Here is a 24,976-nt window from a genome sequence, read left to right as displayed (position 1 = left end):
TGGTCGTTGGTGATTTCTGATTGGGTGTGAAGATAGAAGAAATGACCAGAGAGATTGAGTACATAGCACTTTGATGATGACAGGCCATATGTTTTAGTGGATGCACAGGATAATGAGGGAATAGGGTCTGAATGTTACTGGGTGACCTCTAGTAATGAATGAGGTAAAGTAGGGTGTGAGGCAGCTCCCAGTTCCTCTTGGTAATGTTTTGGGGGAAAGTATATAATCAGATAACTTGATGGTTTGGGATCATTTGGCAATTGTTCTTTGCTACTTCTCTGTGGTGAAGTGGATGTGGGCTGAGAAGAGGCCCCTCGGGTGGCTGGGTAGCTCAGTTGGTTAGAGTGTGATGCTCATAACACCAGGGTTACTGGTTCGATCCCCACATGGGCCACTGTGAGCTGCGCCCTCCACAACTACATTGAAACAACTCCTTGAGGAGTTGTCAGGAGTTGATGGCTCCTGAAAAACACACTTAAAAAATAAATTGAAAAAGTTTAAAAAAAAAAGAAGAGGCCCCCTCAGGGAACTATTTTTATACAAGGCTGGAGCTCTGACGGCTTTTCTCTCCTGAGTGGGTGGTTTTCTGGTAGCTAGGGAAGAAGTATAAAAAGGCCTAATGGTGGTAAGAAACCTCCACCCAATGCTTCACACACGCACGCACGCACATATAAATATATTTCCTTTTTAAAAAATAGAAATGGAATAGAAACGGTACTGTACTATACAAATTGTTTTATACTTTGCTTTTTCACTTAACTTTGTGACCTTGGAGATTGTTCCATATTAGTATTTGTAAATAGGACTGCCTCATTCTTTTCACAAGTTGCATAGTATTCCAAAGCAGTTCCATGATTGCTTTAACTAGTCTCCTACCGATGGACATTTTCCATTTTTCCAATCTTTAGCCTTTACCAACAGTGCTATATACATATGTCATTGGATGCATATGGAATATTAATTGTAGGATAGATGTCTAGAAGTGCAGTTGCTGTGTTAAAGGATATGTACATTTAACATTTTGGTAAATGTTGCCAAATTTTACCAATCTAGATTCTCACAACATATATAAGGGTGCGTGTTTCTCCACGTACTGATCAATACTGTGTTAACCTGATAGTGAAAAATATCTCATTGCAATTCATGAGTGTGAACATTATTTCACAAGTTAAAGAGCGATTTGCTTTTCCTTTTCACCACTTGTTCATGTCCTTTACACACTTTCCCATTTGTTACTATCCATTAAGGAAAGTAGTCCTTTGCCTATGATATCTGGTAAATATTCTTTTTTCAGTTTGTCCTTTCTAGATGAATTAAAATACAGTCAACAGTTTTCTTAAGACCTTGAGCATTCCTGTTTGGGGACATGGAGAACCAGTCCCTAGCATGAGCTGTCCCCCTTTGAGGCCTGGGAAGCAGGCGTTTTCACTCCCTGACATCGACAAGGCATGCTGTCTTGCCGTGGACCAGGGAACATGTGAGGCTGAGTTGCTGTGTGTGCAGCTGACCTAGGAGAAGGCATGAGCTGTCATGCTCCGGACTGACGTGTGTCCCGGCAGTGTAGGTGGGTCCCTGTCCCAGAGAAGTCTCTAGTCTCTGCGAGATTGGTATATCTTCATGATCCTGAGAGCCCTACAGAAGGGCTTCCCGACCCATTGAGCCTTTTAAAAGATATTTTTAAAAATGACAAGAAAAAAATCTCTTTGTAAAAGAGAAATCTATTTGCTTTCCTTCAGGGAGCCGAGAGCATAACCACATATACGTTCAACACGCACAAGGCGCAGCACACCTTCTGTAAGAGATGCGGCGTGCAGAGCTTTTACACCCCTCGCTCCAACCCTGGAGGCTTCGGTAAGTGAAGGGCATGACCACAAGCTCAGGAGGGACGTGGTGACGCCTGTGGCTGCTTTGGGTACATGCCGGTGGGAAAGGTGGGCACTGGCGTACTTGGCTTGCCTACTGCTTGGTGAGACCTTTCCACATGCACGTTTTAGAAAAACAGCTCTTCAGCAGAGCTCTTTCAAGTGATGGGATCTAAGACTGGCTCTGCCTATTCAGATACCAGTCAGATCCTGATTCTCATTTACTGGTGCTGCCAGACCTGTGTGTCGCTGGGGCCGACACTGACGGGTAGAGAGAGGAGGGGGAGGTGATGGGCCTGTGGGGTGGGCGAGGGAATTTTAGCAACGATGGTGATTAAGGTGATAAAGGAGCAAGGATGAGGAGCATTGATGATGCCATTTTTAACATTTTAGTTTGTTCAAAACACAAACAGGAGAACCCCTAAGTTCCTCTTCAGGTCCTACTTGGACCTGAGGGGAAAAAACAACCTTAGACAGTTGTTCAGAATGACACCAGCTACAGTGCGAGTTGAGTGGAAAGTAGTATCGAGTACGTTCCTGTGTAATTTTTTTTTTAAATTAAAGTTTATTGGGGTGACAATGGTTAGTAAAGTTACATAGGTTTCAGGTGTACAATTCTGTAATACATCATCTATATCTCACATTGTGTGTTCACCACCCAGAGTCAGTTCTCTTCCCATCACCATATGGAAAATTTTACCAATTACTGTTCCTGAGTAATCTTGCTTCCTGTGTAGATGCAGCCTACAGAGCTGCGGTGGGGCAGCTGTGTGGGGAGGGCATGACATCATCCTCGCCCTTGCCACCCCATTTCCTTAGCAGCCCCTCTTCCTCATGTGTCACATGGAGACTCCTTTTTGCCTACCTTGAGGCACAGGAAAGGCTTTTGGAAAGTATAAAATCCTGTATAGATGGAGAGGTGTTTAGTGCTTAGACAGTTACCGTCTAAGCTCTGGAAAAGGCCTGAGTTCTGCAGGCTGCCAGTCAGAGATTTCTGTAGGCTTGATCTTTGTACTCTTTTTACTCTCAGCTTGGTATTGATGGATTGATGTCCAGCCTTTGCCATCCCTGGTTCAGGAAGCCTGATCCCCATCTGAGCGATGGGAAGTGAGCCGGGAGGCTGACATTGTAAGCTGTAGTGTATGATGCGGAAAGCCTGACATGCAGTATCGTGGTGCTTGCTGCTGTGGGTTTTTCCAAGAGTCAGTAAAGCACCTGGTCTCACTCACATCTGGGACCCTCCTTTCTCTGTGCCACTTCCCTCTAGGAATTGCCCCACATTGCCTGGATGAGGGCACCGTGCGGAGTGTAGTCATTGAGGAGTTCAATGGCAGCGATTGGGAGAAGGCCATGAAGGAGCACAAGACCATCAAGAACATGTCTAAAGAGTGAGCTCCTCCTTCTCCTGAAAAGGAGAAATGACGGGGGCCGGCAGCTGTGCTGCCCCTCTGCACCTCGGCGGTGCTCGTGAATGTGGCTGACCCCGGCCACTGGTGCCGTTGGCCAGTGGCCATCTCAACCTCTGCAGTTTGCTCCAGCTACCAGTTTCTTTAGGCAGCTCTTTGTCCTTCCTCAGCCCAGATTTTGATGTAAGCTAGTTGACATCTTTCTCTTCCCAACTTTTGTGTGATCTTTTAGAAAAATAAATATTTTTAATATGAAAGTGGTTACTATGGTTCATCATTTTCTTCTCACTTTGATTTTGCTTCTGAGGCCAGCCAATTAAGAGTAGATATTTACTGAACGTTGTTAAGATGCTTCAACCAAATTGGGAGAGAGAGATAAGACAGATGAAAAGTTATTAGAAATGTAAGGATGTGAATGATTACAAGCCACATGAGTTGTAAAGATAATATGAGCTCTAGGAATTCAGAGGAGAGAGGGCTGGCTGGTCATGGAAGGCGGGGAGGGTGTGATTTTTTTTCTTTAAGGTAAATCAGCTTCTAATTTTTTTTTTTTATTGTGGTAAAATACAAATAACAGCATTTACTATCTTAATTTTTATGTGTACTGCTTTGCAGTGTTAAGTACTCGCATTGTGCAACCAATTTCCAGAATGCTTTGTCTTGCAAAATTTAACCTCAATACCCATTAAACAACAAATTTGAGTATATTTTTAAAGGAAGCAAGATTTAGGAAGATAGAAGGGAGCAGTAATTGTGAACAGAGCTGTGAGCACATGCTAATGCTAGACTGAATTGGAGACTTGTCATGGGAAGAAGTAATGGAAGAGATCAGAGGACTACGTTGCAGCCGGACTCGGGATGGTCTTGGATATTAGGCTCAGGAATTTGACCTTTATTTTACATGCGTTGGGAAGCCTGTAAGCTGAGAACAGGATAAGGAAAAGCGGTCTTGACTGGTTCCCCTGTCCTGCCTCGGTGTGTCACATTGCTGCCTATTACAATCAGATTAACTTTCCTAAAGCATTCCTTTCATTACCAAATACTGAGCATATACATAGTGGCAAATGCTTAATGTTTGTTCTTTGCTTTAGGAAAATCAATCATGAAATAATTTTGGAAATAGACTGGATAAGGAAAAAAAGAAAGGAGAGGAAATTCAGTCACTCCCCTTTATCCATGGTTTTGTTTTCTGTGGTTTCAGTTACCCGCATTCAACCACAGTCTAAAAAAAATTAAATGGAAAAAAATTAAATGGAAAATTCCACCTCACTTCATCTTATGTAGGCGTTATAGCATCTCAGCTCACAAGAGGAAGGGTGAGTACAGTACAGTAAGATATTTTTAGAAAGGGACCACATTTCCATAAATTGTATTACAGCATATTGTTAAAATTATTCTATTTTAATCTCTTACTGTGCCTAATGTATAAATTAAATTTTATCATAGGTATGTATGTATGTATGTATGGGAAAAACAGTGTGTGTAGGGTCTGTGGTTTCAGGCATCTACTGGAGTCTTGGAACGTATCCCCTGCAGATAAGGGGGGACTACTTACTGTATAGATATACTTGTGTTTGTGTGGTCAACGCCTCTTCCAAGTCGTTGACAGCCTGTTGGCTTACAGCCATGTCCAGACTTTAAGGTTGGAAGGGGCTGGTAAAAAGTTATACAGGTAAAACATGAATATATTCTGATACAGTGAATGTCCCCTCTGATATACCTACCTTGCCAGTTGCAGTATTTTGTAAAAACTACATAGTTTTGTGTGTCTTTTAAAAACATAAATAGCATCGTATTTTATAATACCTTTTGTTCAGCAACTTTCATTTTTGTTTAATAATGTCTTGATGTTTTCATATCAATATACACATCATCATTATTAGCTGTTACATAGAATTGCATAGTAGTATGAGTACAGTTTATTTAACCATTCTTTTTCTTCATGGAAATTAGGGTTTCCAGTGTTTGCTTTACAATGAGTGTTGACAATGAATATCCTTTTACATGCTTCTTTATACACATGTGTTCTTTGAGGATATAGAAGTGGAATTGCTGGGTTGAAGATATGCCTATTTTATTATTATTATTATTAATTTTTTTTCTAGCTTAACAATAACCCACACCCTTCAGACCAACTTATTATTAATTTTTTTTAAAGGAGGCACAGCTCACAGTGGTCCATGCAGGGATCAAACCGACAACCTTGGTGCTACCAACACTGCATATTTTAAATATTAAAAATACTGCTAAGTTGCCCTCAGAAAGTGTATACCAGCCTCTAAAATGTCTGTCAACCCTGTATATACCAGAGTGCCCTCACCAACACTTGATGTTATCAATCTTTTTTAATTGTGACCAATCTGTTGGGCAAAGTTTCATTTTTTAAAAATGTCTGTTTTCCTGATTTCCTGTGAGATTGAGCATCTTTTTATGTTTTTGACCATTTTTATTTCCTATCCTGTCAGTTGCTTGATCATGTCCTTTGCCCATTTTTTTTTTTTTGGGGGGGGGCTATTTGTTCACCTGCCAATTTAAAAATATTAGTAAAAAAGTGTTTTAGATACTATTAAAATAATTTTTGGGGCTCCTTATGTTTAGGATGTAAATCCTGTTATAAATTTTACAAATATTCTTTTTCAGTCTCAATTGTTCTAACTTTGTTTATTGGGGTTTTAGATTTTGATGGGTTCAGATTTATCAGTCTTTTTTCCCCCCTTTATGATGTTTTCACTTGTGTTTTCTGGCTTTTTGTAATTTATGTCGTGTTTGAGAATACCTTTTTTTGTCAAGTTTATAAACATTTACCTATATTTTCTTTTACTACTTTCATAGTTTTATTGTTTTGCTTTTTTTTCCCTCCTCTCTTCCGCCTCCCCCGGCCCCTCAGTTCAAGCCGTTGTTTCTCAGTCTAGGACACAGCTCCCTGGCCCATGCTGGTGTTATGAGCCTTGCTCTCCGCCCCGCCCCCCCATGGCAGTCCCTCGCTGATTGTCAGTCCGCTGCTCATGGCAGCTCTTGCAGGCTGGCCCCCATGGCCATTCATGGCAGCACGTGGTAGTCCTCAGCAGCACATGGCAGCCCAGCTCCAGGGAGAGCCGTTGTTCACAATCTCAGCTGTAGAGGGCGCAGCTCTCTGGCCCATATGAGAATCCAACCGGTGACCTTGGTGTTAGCAGCATGGCGCTCCAACCTCCTGAGCCACTGGGCAGGCCTGTTTTGCTTTTTTTATATAGCCCTTTACCTAAATTTTTTTCCAGGTGGTTTTTAATTTTTATTTTTGTCAGTGGTATGAAGCAGGATTTTAGGCTCCCGCTCTCAAAATAGCCCTTGCATGGACACTTCTATTGACTAATCTCTCCATTCCTTACTGATTTAAAATGCTGCGTTTACTAAATGGAGTTGTGGGCTCTTCATTTGTGTTGTTAATCTATTTCCTATAGTTCCACAAGTACCACACCGTTTTAAATCTCTAAATCTTTATGATGTGCTTTAAAAAAAATACAGGGTCAGTCCCCCCTCATTTTTTTGTTCATTTTGTCTTCCAAATGACTTAGAATTAGAATAGCAACTAAGATATAAAATCATGTTTGGATATTGATTGAGAGTGTATTGAATTTATAAATTAACTTGGGGAGAATAGCCTTTACAGTATTGAGCTTTATCTACGAAAGTGGCACATCTCATCAATTTGGTTTGTTTTTTATGCTCTTCAGTCAACTTTCATGCTGTTCTCCATATAGAGGCTGTATAACTGGCACAATTTGTGTAGAGTTTATTCCTGGATTCCTGGCTATCTTGTTTTTCTTGTGAATTGGATCTTTTTTTACACTTTGCATTTGGTTGTTGCTGGTGGAAAGGAATGCTGTTGTGCATGGTGTGTTAAACCTTCCTCTGACCAGGTGTTGGATTTCCAGCGACTTTCTGAACCAGCCTATTGAAAGTATCCCCTGGCAGTGAGGTCACTAGCAGAAGTCAAAATATTAAGGGCCCCTGAGTGGAAACTGTCCTAGCTTGAGCCTTCTTAGTCATCATCTTAGAGGTTGGTATTTTCCCACTTGTTTCAGAGGAAGCAAGGGTTTGGTATCAACCAGGAGGCTCTCTTTTGAGACTGGGAATGTCAGACACTGTCAGCAGCACTGAGCACCCTCGGAGTGAGCCCTGGACTGGAGAGCAAACCAGCTGGAGTTTCCACGTGGCACCACTTCTCCTTCTGGGGTCTCAGCCAGGAAGCTGCTCACACTCATTCCTGTACGTGTCCTGTTGAGGAATTTGAGGGGGTATTTGCTACAACTTTGTTTAATATCTTCTGAATTCATAAAAGAAGGAAACAGTTCTAAAGCCAGCCAGAACTTCCAAAGTCAGATTTAATTAGCTATACTTAGTGGAAATCCAAGGCCTGGGATTTGAGGATCCTTTTTTGAAATCAACCTTCACTTCTTTAAAGTACGTGGCACAAAGGCCAGTGCTTGCTTTTGTGGCTGATGAAAAGCTCGAGGATGACCTTCACACTCTGATCAAACTAGAGCTATGCTTTTGTTCCCTAACCTCTTGTGGGCCCAAGAACATAAACATTTTTGTAGTTGTAGTAGTTCTGCCATCCTGGTCTGCCTGTCTTTCCATAAGGTTTGACAGCTTCCCTTTTCATAGAATTCACTGACTTCACATGTTCTGTTCGTACCAGCTAACCTCCATGCTTTTCACCACTGATTGACTAGTCTGGTGGTCTCCAGGGCAGGGTGTGCATCCTCCAAGAAATGCTCAAGGTGATCTATTGATTTGTGGGAAGAAAATGTCAGAATTTCTATTTATACTTTTCAAATTTTTTTCTGTATGCTTTCTAATGTACATATTAGCACTTAGAACAAATGTATCATTGAAAAGTCAAAATCAGGAGATCATTGCTCTAGTCTGTTGATTATGTTTTCCCTCTGATCAGTGCTACCCATCAAACATCTGTCTATGCATCTATGCATTTTTTCAGTTTTTGTTTCCTGAGGATAAATGCATGCCCATGGAATTAATTGCAGAGTCAAGGGATATGTGCATTTTAATGATTTTTTTTCCTTTTAAAGATCTTTTTAATTAAAAATATAGCTAATATACAATATTATATTAGTTTCAAGGGTACTCCATACTTATTCAACATTTATATACCTAAAGACGTGATCACCATAAGCCCAGCAACCACCTGACACCATACCACACTATTATTGACTGTATTCCCTATGCTGTACATTACATCCCAATGACATATTTGTGTTATACCTGGAAATTTAGACCTCTTATTCCTTTTCCCCTTTCCCCCACTTATAAATTTATCAATTACAGTTGACATTCAATATTATATTAATTTCAGTTGTACATCATGGTGGCTAGACATTTATATAATTTAAGAAGTGATCCCTCTGACTAGTCTAGCACCCACCTGACACTGTACATTGTTATTACCATATTATTGACTATATTTGCTATGCTTTGCTTTACATACCCATGACAATTTTGTAACTACCAGTTTGTTCTTTTTAATCCCTTCACTTTTTTTTTTAAATGTTTTACTTATTTTAAAAGTGTTTTTCCCGGACCCATCAGCTCCAAGTCAAGTAGATGTTTCAGTCTAGTTGTGGAGGGCTCAGCTCACAGTGGCCCATGTGGGGATCAAACTGGCAACCTTGTTAGGAGCGCTGCACTCTAACCAACTGAGCTAACCGGCTGCCCCCCCTTCACCTTTTTAACCCTGCCCTCAATCCCCTCCCATCTATCACCCCAACAAATCTAGTACTCATCTGACACCATACATAGTTATTATTGACTATATTCCTTATGCTATACCCAACATCTCCATGACTACTACTTGGTAACAACCAATTGTACTTATCCCTTCCCCTTCTTTCACCCATACCCCCAACCACCCTTCCATCTGGCAACTATCAAAATGATTTCTGTATCTGAGTTTGTTTCTGTTTTGTTTGTTAGTGTTGTTATTTAGATTCCACATGTAAGTGAAATCACATTGCATCTGTCTTTCTCTGTCTGACATACTTCAGTCAGCACAGTACCCTCCAGGTCCATCCACGCAGCTGCACATGGCAAGAACCCATTCTCTTCCCTGGCCGAGCAATATTCCATTGTACATATGTATCACCTCCTCTTTATCCATTCTTCCATCGTTGGACACCCAGGCTGCCTACATATCTTGGCCATTGTAAACAATGCTGCAATGAACATGTGGATGCACACGTCCCCTCGAAGTAGCATGGGTTTTTTGGATAAATACTCTGAAGTGGGATTACTGGGTCCTTCAATGTCTCTTATAGCCTTTGTTTCAAAGTCTGTTTTGTCTGGTATAAGTATTGTTACCCTAGCTTTTTGTTTCCATTTTTAAGAAATATATTTTTCCATCCCTTTACTTTCTGTGTGTGTTTTTCAGTTTGAGGTGAGTCTCTTGTACGCAGTATATGGAAGGGTTTTGTTTTCTTATCCATTCAGCCCTCCTATGTCTTTTGATTGAAGCATTTAATCCACTTACATTTAAAGTAATTGTTGATAGATATGTAGTTTTTGCCATTATGTTATTCATATATATTTTTTTTCCATCTAAAAGAAGCCCCTCTAATATTCCTTTTTTTTGCTGGTTTGGTGGTGATGGACTCCTTTAGCTTTTTCTTGTTTGGAAAACTCTATCTGTCCTTCGATTTTAAATGATAGCCTTGCTGGGTAGAGTAGTCTTGGTTGTAGGACCTTGATTTTTATCATGTTGAATATTTCCTGCCAGTCCCTTCTAGCCTGCAAAGTTTCTGTTGAGAAATCAGCTGACAGTCTTATGGGAGCTCCCTGTAGGTAACTAACTGCTTTTCTCTTGTTGCTTTTAGGATTCGCTCTTTGTCTTTAACTTTTGCCTTTTTAATTATAATGTGTCTTGGTGTGAGCCTGTTTGGGTGCATCTTGTTTGGGACTCTGTGCTTCCTGGACTTGTATGTCTATTTCCTTCACCAGGTTAGGAAAGTTTTCAGTCATTTCTTCAAATATGTTCTCAATGCCTCGCTTTCTCTCTCCTTCTGGTTCCCCTATGATGCAAATGTTGTTACAAACTTGATATTGTCCCAGAGGTCTCTTAAGCTATCCTTATTTATTTATGTCTTCTTTCTTTTTGCTGTTCAGATGGGGTGTATTCTGCTGCCTTGTCTTCCAAATCACTGATTCTATCCTCTGCTTCACCTAGTCTACTGGTGATTCCTTCTAGTGCATTCTTCATTTCAGTTATTGTAGTCTTCACTTCTGACTGGTGTTTTTGTTTTTTGTTTTGTTTTGTTTGTTTCTACATCCTTTCTTATGCTTGCAATCTGTTTGTTGAAGTTTTCACTAGGTTCCTTGAGCATCCTTATAACCATTGTTTTGAACCCTGTCTCTGGTAGTTTGCTTGCCTCTGTTTTCTTTAAGTCTTTTTTTCCTATTCTTTATTTTTGGTTGCATTTCTTTTTGGTTCCTCATTTTGGCTGCCTCTCTATGTTTGTTTCTATTTATTAGGTAGATCTGCTATAACTCCCAGTCTTGGCCGGGTGACCTTATGTAGTAGGTGTCCTGTGGGGCCCAGTGGCACAGTCTCCCTGGTCACCTGAGCCGGGTACTTCTGGAGTGTCCCTTATGTGAGTTGTGTGTGCCCTCTTGTTATAGTTGAGCCTTGATTGCTATTGGCACTCAGTGGGTGGGATTGACCCTCAGGCTGACTGGCTGTGGGGTTTGGCCACGTCCACAGCTTATGGGCTGCTGTGCGGGAGGCTTACCCCACTGAGTGGAATTTGTCCCATTGGGCTCTGGTACCTGTTGAGACCACCTTTTGTGTGTGCCACTTGTGGGCCTAATTAGGCAGTGCTCATCTGTGGTCTGAAGCCAACTTCCAAGTATGTTGGTTCTGGGGCGTCTTGAGAGGGGCTCTGGTGCAGGCCCAGGTCAGCCACTGCCTGTGGCTGGCAGGGGGCTACCTGGCAGGAGCTACAAAGTGATCCACAGTTGTTTGCTGCCTGTGCTAAACCTGGAGGCACATGGGAGGGGCCATGCTGTGAACCAAGGATGTACATGCTGCCACCAGTACTGGGCCTGGGGTAACTGCAAAAAACCAGGACACCTGGAGGCCTGCTGTCACCTGCCTGCTCCCTTAAGGTTCAGCCACTGATAAAGCCTTGTGCGGTACTCCAGTTAAGTGAGGCAGGGTCTCAGGGAGTCACTAGAGTGGGAAGAGTTGTGGTTACCAGGTTAATGTAGACTCTGGTTTGGTGCCAATGCTGAGCCTGGAGCGACTCAATAAAAGTCTCGGAGCACACTGAAGCCAGTTGCCACCTGCCTGAGGCCCGTGGACTCCAATAATTTTTGTAGAAAGAGGGCAATGTGGGAGGAGCTGGCTACTTGCTGAGAAAGTGCCTCCAGCTGTGCGAGAGTTAGGAGGGTAGGGTCCCAGCTGAGTCAGCAGGGCAGAGCGGCACAGCTCACCGGGACAGTAGATTCAGATTTGGCCTGTGGTGGCAGGATCAACGTGGAAAGATGGCGCCAGCCTGCAGGCTGCATGGGAAGAGGACCCCTCACTGGGAAAATGCTGACTGTCCTCCAGTCCTCCCCCTAAAGCCACACTCCTCAGTCTGCCTCCTGTATGTCTCCAAGGCCCCCCCAAGTTCCTGTCCCTCCACTGGTGCCCAAGGTGAGTGCCTGTGAGCGAGTGAGTCTGTGCGCAGACTCTTTTAGAGGATGTCTAGCTTTCCTGTAGCCTTTTGTCCCACCCGAATGGTCGGAATCCCCATTGTTTTTTCACAGCCAGATGTTTTGGGGGCTCCTCTTCCTGGCACTCTGGGTTGGGGAGCCTAGTGTAGGGGGGGCTGGGCTCCCTCGCTCTTCCAGGGGGAACCTCTGTGGCCAAGGTATCCCTCCTAATTCTTGACCCTCACAGGGAGGTTTGGGGTCCATTCTGCATCTCCATCCCTTATACCAGTCTCATGGTGGCTTTTTTATATTTTCAGTTATATGACTTCTGTTCAGATAGACTTCAGATGCTTCTCCAGATTGATTGTTCTATAATTTAGTTGTAATTTTAATGTGTTCACGGAAGGACACAGGCATAATATTTATCTACTCTGCCATCTTGCATCTCTCTTTAATGATTTTTTTATTAAAAAAATTTTTTTAAATGGTTTTGATGTTGATTTCCAGAAGATTCTGCCATCTTATGTTTCCTCTATCAATATATTTGTATCCATTCCCTCACCTACAGAATAGTGGGCATTATTATTTATAGAAGTCTTTGCAAATTAAATGAGTGAAAAATGACATTTTCTTTCAATTTGTATTTCTTGAATTAGTAGTGTGATTTACTTTTCACATTTATTGTGTGTGTATGGGAGAGAGGGGTTAGAGAGACAGAGAGAGAGAGAGAGAGAGAGAGAGAGAGAGAGAAATACTTCTTCATGTCCTCTGCAGTTTTCATTTTCCTTATGCTGAGGTCCCCTGAAAACCTCTCCCAGTCTAGTTTAATCACTACCTTCAGCAAAAAATGGATTTTATTTTTGTTTTTTAATTTGTATGCCCTGGCTGCTACTGAAGTTGAATAGTTTTTCATACTTATTGGCCATGTGGATTTCCTCTTTTGTGAATTTTCCATCCTCACTCCATTTTTCTTTTGGGATGTTTTCTTATCTTTATATACAGTATTAGGGATATGGACATAACTGTAATACCTGTTATAAAACTTTGTTTGAAATATCTGTCTCTTTCTTAATATCTTGTGGGTTTACAGCCTGGCTTGGTATGGTCTGCCCCACTCCAAGGTATATATGCATTTAGTCTCCCAGATTTTTTAAATGATATTTTAATTGTTTTGATATTTACATGTAAATCTCTAATTCATCTAGAATGTATTTTTGTATTTGGTATAAGGTAGAGTTTTTGTTTTCTTCCAAATGCCTGACCAACCATCCTGAAACCATATATTAAATGCTTTCTTCACTGAATTAAAATGCCTCCTTTATCATATAGTAGTTCTTAGATAATTTGGATCTGGATTCAAATATCTGTTTACAACTGTGCCTATATCTTACTGTTTTGATTGCAATCGCTTTATGTTTTAATATATAGAAAAACAGGTCTCACATCTCTGTCCTTTTCTAAAAATTTAATTTTAAAAAATATTTTTATTAAAATATGGCTAACATGCAATAGTTTCAAGGGTACACCATAGTTATTCAACATTTATATATCTAAAGAAATGATCAACATGGTAAGTCCAGCAACCATCTGACACTGTACCACGCTATCATAATATTACTGACTATGTTCCCTAAACTGTACATTACATCTCCATGACTTGTTTTATGCCTGGAAATTTGAACCTCTTACTCCCCTTCACCTCCCCTACTTTTAAAATTTTTCAATTACAAGTGACATTCAATATTATTTGCTATTAATTTCAAGTGTACAACATAGTGGTTAGACATTTATATAATTTAAGTGATCCCCCTGTCTAGTCTAACACCCACTTGGCACTATACATAGTTATTACCATGGTATTGACTATATTCCCTATGTTTTACTTTACACCCTCATGACTATTATGTAACTACCAATTTGTACTTCTTAATGCCTTCGCCTTTCTCACCCTGCCCCCCAACCTCCTCCCTTCCAACACCCCAATAAATCTAGTACCCGTCTGACATCATACATAGTTATTACAATATTATTGACTACATTCCTTATGCTCTAACATACATCCCCACGACTACGGTGTAACAACAAATTTGTACTTCTTAATCCCTTCCCCTTCTTTCACCCACCCACCCCAACCCTCCTCCTATCTGGCAACCATCAAAATGTTCTCTGTATCTATGAGTTTGTTTCTGTTTTGTTTGTTTGTCTTATTCTTAGGTTTTACATAGAAGTGAAATCGCATTGCATCTGTCTTTCGCTGTGTGACATACTTCAATCAGCAAAATAGAATACCCTCCATGTCCATCCATGCCATCACAGATGGCAAGAACTCATTCCCTTCCCTGGAAGAGTAATATTCCATTGTACATATGTACCTCCTCTTCTTTATCCATTCTTCCATCGACGGACACCCAGGCTGCCTCCACATTTTGGCCATTGTAAACAATGCTGCAATGAACATGGATGGACACATCCCCTCGAAGTAGTGTTTTGGGATTCTTTGGATAAATACCCAGAAGTGGGATTAGTAGGTCCTTCTTTGTCACTTGTTACAGACTTTGTTGCTTATACCAGACAAAAAAGTCTATTTTGTCTGGTATAAGCATTGCTACCCCAGCTTTTTGTTGTTTCCATTTTCATGAAATATCTATTTTCCATCCCTTTACTTTTCAGTCTTTGTGTGTCTTTTGATCTGAAGTGAGTCTCTTGTAAGCAGCATATGTAAGGGTCTTGTTTTCTTATTCATCCAGCCCCCCTATCTTTTGATTGAAGCATTTAATCCATTTACATTTAAAGTAATTGTTGATAGATATGTCGTTTTTGCCATTATATTATTCATATATATATAAATATTTTTTATCCTAAAGAAGTCCCTCTAATATTCCTTTTGATGCTGGTTTGGTGGTGATGGACTTCTTTACCTTTTCTTGTTTGGAAAACTCTTTATCTGTCCTTCGATTCTAAATGATTGCCTTGCTGGGTAGAGTAGTCTTGGTTGTAGGACATTGCTTTTCATCATGTTGAATATTTCCTGCCAGTCCCTTTTGGCCTGCCTAGTTTCTGTTGAGAAATCAGCTACCAGTCTTATGAGAGCTACCTTATAAGTTACTAGTTGCCTTTCTCTTGCTGCTTTTAAGAATCTTTCTTTGTCTTTAATTTTTGGCATTTTAATTATGACGTGTCTTGTGGCCCTGTTTGGGTTCATCTTTTTTTTTTTTTTTTTTTTTATAGGACTTTATTGGGGAACAGTGTGTACTTCCAGGCCTTTTTTCCCCCCAAGTCAAGTTGTTGTCCTTTCAATCTTAGTTGTGGAATCTGTTGTTCAGCTTCAAATTGTTGTCTTTTCAGTCTTAGTTGTGGAGGGCGCAGCTCAGCTCCACGTCCAGTTGCCGTTTTGTAGTTGGCGGGGGCGCAGCCCACCATCCCTTGTGGGAGTCGAACTGGCAACCTTGTGGTTGAGAGAACATGCTCCAACCAACTGAGCCATCTGGGAGCTCGGTGGCAGCTCAGCTCAAGGTGCCGTGCTCAATCTTAGTTGCAGGGGGCAGAGCCCACCATCCCTTGCGGGACTCGAGGAATTGAACCGGCAGCCTTGTGGTTGAGAGCCCACTGGCCCATGTGGGAATCGAACCGGCAGCCTTCGGAGTTAGGAGCATGGAGCTCTAACTGCCTGAGCCACCGGGCCAGCCCTGGTTTATCTTGTTTGGGACTCTCTGCTTCCGGGGCTTGTATGTCTATTTTCTTCCCCAGGTTAGGGAAGTTTTCCTTCATTATTTCTTCAAATTGGTTTTTAATTCCTTGCTCTCTGCCTTCTCCTTCTGTTTCCCCTATGATGCAAATGTTGGTATGTTTGATGGCTTCCCAGAGGCCCCTTAAACTGTCCTCATTTTTTTGATTATTTACTTTTTGCTATTCTGTTTGGGTGTTTTCTTCTGCCTTATTTTCTAAATCACTAATTTGATCCTTTGCTTCATCTAAACTACTGTTGATTCCCTGTAATGTATTCTTCATTTCTTTTATTGTATTCTTTATTTCTGACTGGCTCTTTTTGTTTTCTGTCTCCAGTTTTATGTTTCTTATCTCTTTGTTGAAGTTCTCCCTGACATCATTGAGCATCTTTATAACCAGTGTTTTGAACTCTGCATCTGGTACATTGCTTGTCTCCATTTTATTTAGTTGTTTTTCTGGAGCTTTGTTCTGTTCTTTTATTTGGGACATGTTTCTTTGTCTCCCCATTTTGGCTGCCTCCCTGTGTTTGTTTCTATGTATTAGGTAGGGCTGTTATGTCTCCCGGTCTTAGTAGAGTGGCCCTGTGTAGTAGGTGTGCTGTGGGGCTCAGTGGCGCAGTCTCCCTCATCACTTGAGGTGGGTACTCCAGGAGTGTTTCTCCTGTGGGTTGTGTGTGCCCTGCTGTTGTAGTTGAGCCTTGGTTGCTGTTTGCATGTCAGTAGGAGGGATTGATCCTTGGGCTGATTGGTTGTGAGGACTGGCCCTGACTACAATGGGGCCCCTGACTATTTCAGGGGCTGACCATACAGAGTAGCATTTGCCTTAGCAGGACTCAAGTGCCTGACTATCATGCCCTTTGGGTATATCGTCCCCAGAGGCAGCCAGGTGATATGCTGGGTTGGTCCAAAGCTGGCCACCAGGCATGTCAATCCCAGGGACTCTTAGGTGAGGTCCCACCACAAGCCAAGTTCAGCTACAGCCTGTGTCCTACCTAGGGCCACCCAGTATGAGACACAAAGCAATCTACAGACAGCCACTCCCTGTGCTGCGCTTGGGGGACTTGAGAGACCAAGCCACAAACCAATGCCGGCTATTGCTCATGCCAGGCTTGGGGCTGCTCAGCAGAGGTTTCAGAATGCTGAAGCCAGATGCTGCTTGTCTGGGTTTTGTGAACCTTTGAGAGATTATAGGAAAATGCACGGTATGAGCCAAAACATGCTTTTTATGCAGAAAAGCTACTGGAAGTGCCTTGGGTGTTCCTAAAAGTTGGGTCTGGTGGGGTCAGTGAATCAGGGTGAATGAACCATATTACCCAGGTTGATGGAGACTCAGATATGGCAGCTGCCTGCATCTGCACATCAGGATTGGCGAGGGCTCAACTAAGAAACAATGGTTTCCACCAGCTCCTCCCTCTGGGAGAAAGCTGCCCCTCCAGCCCTCACCCTGAAGCCAGGGTGAAGTTCCTCCTCATGTATATGTCCCTGGTGCCTTTTGAGCTGCTGCCTCAGAGCTGGAGCTCAGAGCATGTGAGTCCGTCAGTGAGTAAGTCCATGCATGGTCCCTTTAAGAGGAGTGCCTGGGACTGCAACTGCCCTTGTCTCACTCAGCCACAATCTACCTTGGTTTTCACAGCCATAAGTTATGGGGACTTCTCTCCCTGGTATTGGAACCCTGAGCTGTGGAGATTAGTGTGGGGCTAGAACCCCTTGCTTTTCTGGGCGGGGAGAGCCCTCTGCAGCTAAGATATCCCTCCCTATTTTTAATGGTCACACGGGGGTGTGGGAGCAGCCTATTCAGCATCTCTGCCCCTCTTACCAGTCTCCATGTGGCTTCTTTGGTATGTCCTTACTTGCAGGGCTTTGGTTCAGCAAGACTTTAGATGATTCGCGATGATGGTTATTCTGTAGTTTAATTGTAATTTTGATATGGTCATGAGAAGATGTAATCACAGTGTTTACCTTCTCCACTGTCTTGACCAGCCACTGTCTGTCCTTTTTAATATTTATATTTTAGCTATTCGTGACATTTCTTTTTCTAGTGTTTTTTAAATAACTTTATTCAGGTCTGAAGATAATAATTCATTGAAATTCTGACTACAATTACATTAAATTTGTATATTAACTTTGTCAGAATGAGAATTAATATATATGAATATAACATATAAATATATAAATGTATACATTGGAACTTACATATATTACATATATTTGGTATTCAATTTATTAACTTTGCAAGGATTAAATCTATCAAGGAACATGGTTCCACTCTCCATTTATTCAGTTCTTGTTTTAGGTCCTGCATTACATTTTTTAAATTAATTTTTTAAAATTGTATATTTAAAGGAAAGTAGTAAGCACTAAAACTGGGTTAAAATAGAAATATTTGTACTTTGTAGTAGTTACTTTGTGTTCAGTAAGCTAGCATGTTAGACGACTATCACCAGGTTCAGAGAGGGAAGCCAAGTCTATCATATGTGTATCCTTATATTGAACTAGAGTATTTTAATGCAATCTTACTTTCACACTATTTTTTTGAATTGAGATATAATCCACATACCATAAAATTCACCCTTTTAGATTGTAGAATTCAGTGGTTTTTAGTACAAGCATACCTTGGTGATATTGCGGGTTCAGTTCCAGACCACCGCAGTAAAGTTTGAGTAATGCAATAAAGTGAATCACACAAATGTTGGAGTTTCCTGGTACATATGAAAGTTATGTTCACCCTATATTGTAGTCTATTAAGTATGCAATAACATTACATATAAAAGGACAATGTACATATCTTAATGTAAAAATACTTTAGTTCTGCCCAGATAAGAAAAAGCTGAAAGACTTCATCACCACCACGCCAGTATTACAAGAAATGTTAAAATGTTTTCTTTAAACACAAGAAGGAAAAAAATATGAATAAGAAAATATCACAAGGAAAAAAATTCTTACTGATAAAGGCAAACATATAATAAAAGCAGTGGATCAATCAAGCTAAAGCTCGTACAAAGGTTAAAAGGCAAAAGTAGGAAGATCATGTGTAATTACAACACTAAATTAAGGGATACACACAAACACCCACAAAGGAAGTAAAAAATAATGACAAAAACATAAATGTGGAAGGGGTAAGTAAAACTGGTGATTTTAGAATGCATTTGAACTTAAGCGACCATTAACTTAAAATAGACTGCTGTAAACATAGCTTGGTATATAGGAAGCACATGGTAACCACAAACCAAAAATCTATAAAAGATACACAAGAAATAAAGGGAAAGGCATCCAAACACTACAGAAAGTCAACATTCTAGAGAAGAGAGAAAGAGAATAAGAAAGGTACAGAGAAGTACAAAAACAATCAGAAAACAATAAAATGGCAATAAGTATATACCTATTAATAATTACTGTAAATGTAAATGGGTTAAATGCTTCAATCAAAAGATGAATGGATAAAGATGTGGTACATATATACAATGGAATATTACTCTGCCATAAAAAAGAATTAAATCTTATCATCTGTGACAACATGGATGGACCTAGAGGGTATTATGCTAATTCAAATAAGTCAGACAAAGACAAATAACATGATTTCACTTAATATGTGAAATCTAAAAAAAAATAAAATGAACAAATAAAACGAATTTATAGATACAGAGAACAAACTGATGGTTGCCAGATAGGACCGGTTTTGGGGGTTGGGTGAAAAAGATGAAGGGGTTAAGAAGTATAAATTGGCAGTTACAAAACAGTCATGGGGACATATGGGTGTGATAAAAAATTATAGTGAATGCTGCTCCTGAGTGCCATCCAACAAACGGAAAGGCAGGGATCTTCAATATGGGAAGTGGTGCCTCGAAACTTAGTAACAGTAATGTGACAAATTTCAACTTGCTCAGTGCAGTCAGTTGGGTGTGAGCTACAGTTGAGAGAAGGTATGTTTTGTGCCATAAATCATGGATCACGATCAATGCATTAACATGAAATGGACAAACGGTTTCATCCTCCATCATGACAACTCTCCGTGTTACACATCGCTTCTAGTATGGCAATTTCTGTCAAATAAAAACATTACATTGTGTCCTCATCCGCTTTATTCACCAGATCTGGCATCGTGTGACTTCTGGCTCTTCCCCAAAGTCAAAATCACCATGAAAAATAAACATTTTGAATTGATTCAGGACATTGAGGCAGTCACAACCGTGCAACTACACTCACAACAGAGGACTTCCAGAACTGCTTCAGAAGGTGGTAAGAACGATGGGATAAGTGTGTTAAAAGTGAGGAGGATTAATGGCAATGTGTCTTTTACTGTAATAAATTTTTTTTTTTTTTTTAAAGATTTTTTTTATTGGGGAAGGGGAACAGGACTTTTATTGGGGAACAGTATGTACTTCCAGGCCTTTTTTCCAAGTCAAGTTGTCCTTTCAATCTCAGTTTCAAGTTGTTGTCCTTTCAGTCTTAGTTGTGAAGGACGCAGCTCAGCTCCAGGTCCAGTTGCCATTGCTAGTTGCAGGGGGGGGCGCAGTCAACTATCCCTTGAGGGAGTCGAACCAGCAACCTTGTGGTTGAGAGGACGCATCCCAACCAACTGAGCCATCCGGGAGCTCAGCGGCAGCTCAGCTCAAGGTGCCGTGTTCAATCTTAGTTGCAGGGGGCGCTGCCCACCCTCCCTTGCGGGACTCAAGGAGTCGAACTGGCAACCTTGTGGTTGAGAGCCTACTGGCCCATGTGGGAATCGAACCGGCAGCCTTCGGAGTTAGGAGCACGGAGCTCTAACCGCCTGAGCCACCAGGCCCGCCCCTGTAATAAATTTTTTAAATTTAATCATTCACTGTAAATTTTTTATCACACCTTGTAAAGTATAGCATAGGGAATATAATCAATAATATGATAATAATTATATGATTGCAGGTGGGTGCAAGGCTTACCACGGAGGATCACTTTGTAAGTTATAAAATGTCTAACCACTATGTTGTACACCTGAAACTAGTATAGTGAATGTCAACTGTAATTGAAAAATAATAAAAAAATTAAAAATTAAAAATAATAAAAATACTTCAATGGTAAAAAATGCTATCATCTCAGCCTTCAGCAAGTTGTAATCTTTTTGCTGGTGGAAGGACTTACCTTCAATTTGTGAAAAACGCAGTATTTGTGAAGTGCAGTAAAGTGAAGTGCAATAGAATGAGGTATGCCTATAACTTCACAAGGTTGTCCAACCTTCACCACTATCAATCAATTCCAGAACATTTTCATCACCCCCAAAAGAAAGCCCACATACATTAGTAGTCACATCCTTTCCCCCAACTTCTTGCCCCTGGAAACTAGTAATCTACTTGTCTCTCTGGATTTGCCTATTCTAGATGAATTCCTACAATATATGGCCTTCTGTGCCTGGCTTACTTCACTTAGCATAATGTTTTCAAAGTTCATCCTCATAGCATGTGTCAGGATTTCATTTATTTTTATGGCTGAATAATAAAATGCCATATTTTCTTTATCTTTTCATCAGTTGATGGACATTTGGGTTGTTTCCACTTGTTGACTATTATGAGTACTGCTATGAATACTCATTTACAAGTTCTCTTTACTTTTTTTTTTAAGTGTGTTTTTCCAGAACCCATCAGTTCCAAGTCAAGTAGTTGTTTCAATCTAGTTGTGGAGGGCGCTAGCTCACAGTGGCCCATGCAGGGATTGAACTGGCAACCTTGTTGTTAAGAGCACCGTGCTTTAACCAACTGAACCAACTGGCCTCCCCATTTACGAGTTCTAATGTGAACATATATCATTTCTCTTGGGTATATACCTAGGAGTGGAATTGCTGGGTCATACGGTAAATATTTAAGTTAGTGAAGAACTGTGAAACTGTCTTCCACAGCTCTGCACCATTTTACATTCCTACCAGTAATGTTTGAGGGTTCCAATCTCTCCATATGCTCACCAAAACTTGTTATTTTCTGTGTTTGTTTTAAGTATAGCCATTCTAGAGGGTGTGATGTAATATCTCATTGTGGGGTGCATTTTCCTAATGACTAATGATGTTCTTGTGCTTGTTGACCATTTGAACATCTTCTTGGTGAAATGTATATTCAGGTCTTTTGCCTATCTTTTAATTAGGTTGTCTTTTTCTTGTTGAGTTATGAGAATTCTTTACATATTATGGAAACTAGACCCTTAGATATATGATTTGCAAATACTTTTTCCCATTTCACTTTCATGTCCTTTGATGCACAAAGGTTTCTATTTTTTCTTTTGTTGCATGTGCTTTTTGTGTCATATTTAAGAAATTGTTACCTAACCCAAAGTCACAAAGATTTACATCTGGTGTTTCCTTCTAAGAGCTGTACAGTTTTAGCTCTTACATATAGGTCTCTGCAGTGAGTTTTGAAATCAGGATCTCTTAGTCTTCCAACTTTGTTTTTTTTTTAAGGTTGTTTTGGCTTCTGAGTCACTTGCAATTTCATATGAATTCTAGGATCAGCTTATCCATTTCTGCAAAAAACATGGCCAGAATTTTAATAGTGATTGTAAAATTTAAATAGATATTATATCTTTTATATTAAACTTATTCCTAGGTATTTTATAATTCTTGATGTTGATGAGAATGGGATTTTCCCATTTTAATTTGTCACATTATTGCCAATTGAGAAAATCTATTGATTTTTGTAAAGATATCTATTATCCAGATAGTTGCCTTACCAAATTTTCTCATTTATTATAGATTTTATTGACATTTCTTGGGTTTCTAAACATAGCTGTCTCTTCCAATACATACACCAATTATTTTATTGCTCTGTCTTACTTCATTAGCTTTACCCTTCAGAAAAACCTAGCTAATAAAGGCGATGATAGTTTCCATTCGTACCTCAACCGCTTAGTTTTAGACTGCTAGATTTTGGTAAACAGTCTTTATTATATTTAAGCTGTTTTCCTCTCTCCTATTTTTCTTAAAAGTTGTTATTAAGAGTGACTGAATTTTATCTTTCAGCATCTATCAATAAAATAATATGAGTTTTCTTCTTAATTTGTTGATGTAATGAATTATGTTGATGGATTTCCCAAAGTAGAACAATTCTTGCATTCCCGGAATAATATCCTTCTTGGTCATGGAGTAGTAATTCTTTTTTTTTTGAGTAGTAATTCTTTTGATGCACTGCTGGATTCAATGTGCTAATATTTTCTTTTACAATTTTGCATCTATATTCAGAAATAAAATTGTCAGTCGTTTCCTTTTTTGTGCTGTCACATGTTTTATTATGTCTTCTATTTTATGCCCAAATAACATTGGAATTATATTTAGATAGTTGTAAAACCATCTACACTAGGAACATTTATTATAATTACATTATTACTATCTTCTGATGTTATTTATTGGGTCTGTTCTCTTTTACTTTTTGAGTAAATTTTAGTCATGTAAAATCATATTAATAAGATGCCCTGCCATTGGATTAATCCAGTTGTCCCTGGCACCAGTTCTGTCTAGTCCCCATTCTCAAATGTGGTGGACCAAAGCTAGTGTTAGGCTATGGGGGTGGAAGGGGATTTGGAAGTGACCACCTACTTGGGAATTGTTCAGTTTGAAAGCATTTTTTACTTTGCAAAGACTCAGTGAAAGGAGCAGTGTGAAGCTTTCCAATGGAAGGAGACAGCCACCATGTCAACATCAGTCTGTCCTGGGCTCTAACCTCTATGGAGCCTGGGTCATCTCCCTTTCTCACCCACCTTGCAGTTGGTCCTGAACATTTTGGTGCACAGGCTCCCTCTGTCCCTCCTAGGTTCTGCCAAGAAAGCAGAACAGCTGCCTGCCTAAGGATGGGACAGCACCACCTTCGGGTCTTGGATGTACCTGGTTGATGCCAAATAGGGAATTCCTGCCCGTTCTCAGGAATTTTTTTCGCTTTCCCGTTCCTGAATCCCGAGATGTAAACTGTTTTCTGTTCTCCATGATGAATCATTTCCACAAAGTGACCGCCGATACAACCAATCACCTGGGTTCAAGGAGCTGATTTTCCCGATTTCCCGACCAACTTTTCTCGGGATCCGGGAAGAGGAAAGCAAAAAAAATTCCTGAGAATGGGCAGGAATTCCCGCTTGGAAACCCTAATGCCAAGTCATAGGAAGGTTTAAAAACAAGGTTTTCATTAATCTTGCTGTAATGCAGTCCTGCATTTTAAGGGATTTAAATGTTTGGGCCTTATTTATACATTATGTTAGGCCCAAAATTTGTGTTGGTCCAAAATTTCCTTGGAAGTCATCCATTTCCTTTAGATTTTAGTTTTGTGGCCATGGACTTGCACATCATCTAATTTTTTTCAGTCTTTTCCATTTTTGTGGCTGTTAATATCCATTGCATTCCCAATAACGGCACTTCTGTTTTCTCTTTCTGAATCAGACTTACTAAGTGTTGGCTTATTTGATTTTTCAAAGAAAACACCCTTTTCACTATTTTTTTGTTTCATTTATTTTTATCTTTCATCTGTGTTACATCCCTCTTCCTACTTTTTTTTGGTTTATATTGTTGATTTTCTTAAATTGAGTCATGCAGTTCACTTATTTTAAAAAATGGAAGTATTTAAGACTACAAATTACCCAAATACAGGTGCCATCTAAAGTGTAATTTTTATTACTTTCTAGACAACTCATAATTGCCTCTTTTATCTAAGGGTTAGTTAAGAAGTTTCTTGATTTCTAAGATTTTGTTTTCTGGTCACTGTATAATTAATTTGAATATTATTTGATTATGATCAAAGAATGTGGCCTGCAAAATCTACTTTGGGGGATTTATTAAGGATTTCCCAAGGGTCGATAAATAATTGGTTTTTGTAAACATTCTATCACATAACAAGTGAATGTTGACTTTAAGTTCCTTATATTATTCAAATGCTACTCTTTACTTTTTGCCAACTTGATATATAAAAATTCTGAAAGAATATTAAAGGTTTCCATTATTGTGTTTTTAAATAAAGAACTTGTATTTCTGGGATATTTCATTTCATGTATCTGGCTGCTGTGATACTTGGTGCATATCTTTTCATGGAGTGAACCTTTTATTATAAAATATCTCCTATTGTCCAAGGTTTAATGCTTTATTTATTTATTTATTTATTTATTTATTTATTTATTTATTGGGGCAGGGGAACAGGACTTTATTGGAGAACAGTGTGTACTTTCCAGGACTTTTTTCCAAGTCAAGTTATTGTCCTTTCAGTCTTAGTTGTGGATGACGCAGCTCAGCTCCCGGTCCAGTTGCCTTTGCTAGTTGCAGGAGGCACAGCCCACCATCCCTTGCGGGAGAACCCGGCAACCT

The 24,976-nt window shown here is 40.0% G+C and overlaps 1 protein-coding gene across 7 annotated transcripts in view; it reads left to right on the top strand.

Moving 5' to 3' along the window:
- Positions 1-24,721, top strand: part of CENPV (centromere protein V) — a 31,809-nt gene extending 7,088 nt beyond the window's left edge. For 2 of the 7 annotated variants that reach the window (XR_012492261.1, XM_019757382.2), the window contains exons 4-5: positions 1,737-1,851; positions 3,130-3,525. Coding sequence is in view for 5 of the 7 variants with exons in the window: in XM_019757382.2 (XP_019612941.2) it covers positions 1,737-1,851; positions 3,130-3,254 (240 nt within the window). In the remaining 2 variants the exon portion in view is untranslated. Of the gene's footprint in view, positions 1-1,736; positions 1,852-3,129; positions 3,526-19,770; positions 20,277-20,314 lie in introns of those variants that run through there. The other 5 variants (XM_074320241.1, XM_074320240.1, XM_074320242.1 and 2 more) reach the window with 5 other exon arrangements.
- Positions 24,722-24,976: the final 255 nt, after the last annotated feature.

Source organism: Rhinolophus sinicus, linkage group LG15 (genome assembly GCF_036562045.2).
Source record: "Rhinolophus sinicus isolate RSC01 linkage group LG15, ASM3656204v1, whole genome shotgun sequence".
Lineage (NCBI taxonomy): Eukaryota > Metazoa > Chordata > Mammalia > Chiroptera > Rhinolophidae > Rhinolophus > Rhinolophus sinicus.
Note: the sequence above shows the minus strand (reverse complement) of the source record. Positions and strands in the feature narration are given on the sequence as shown.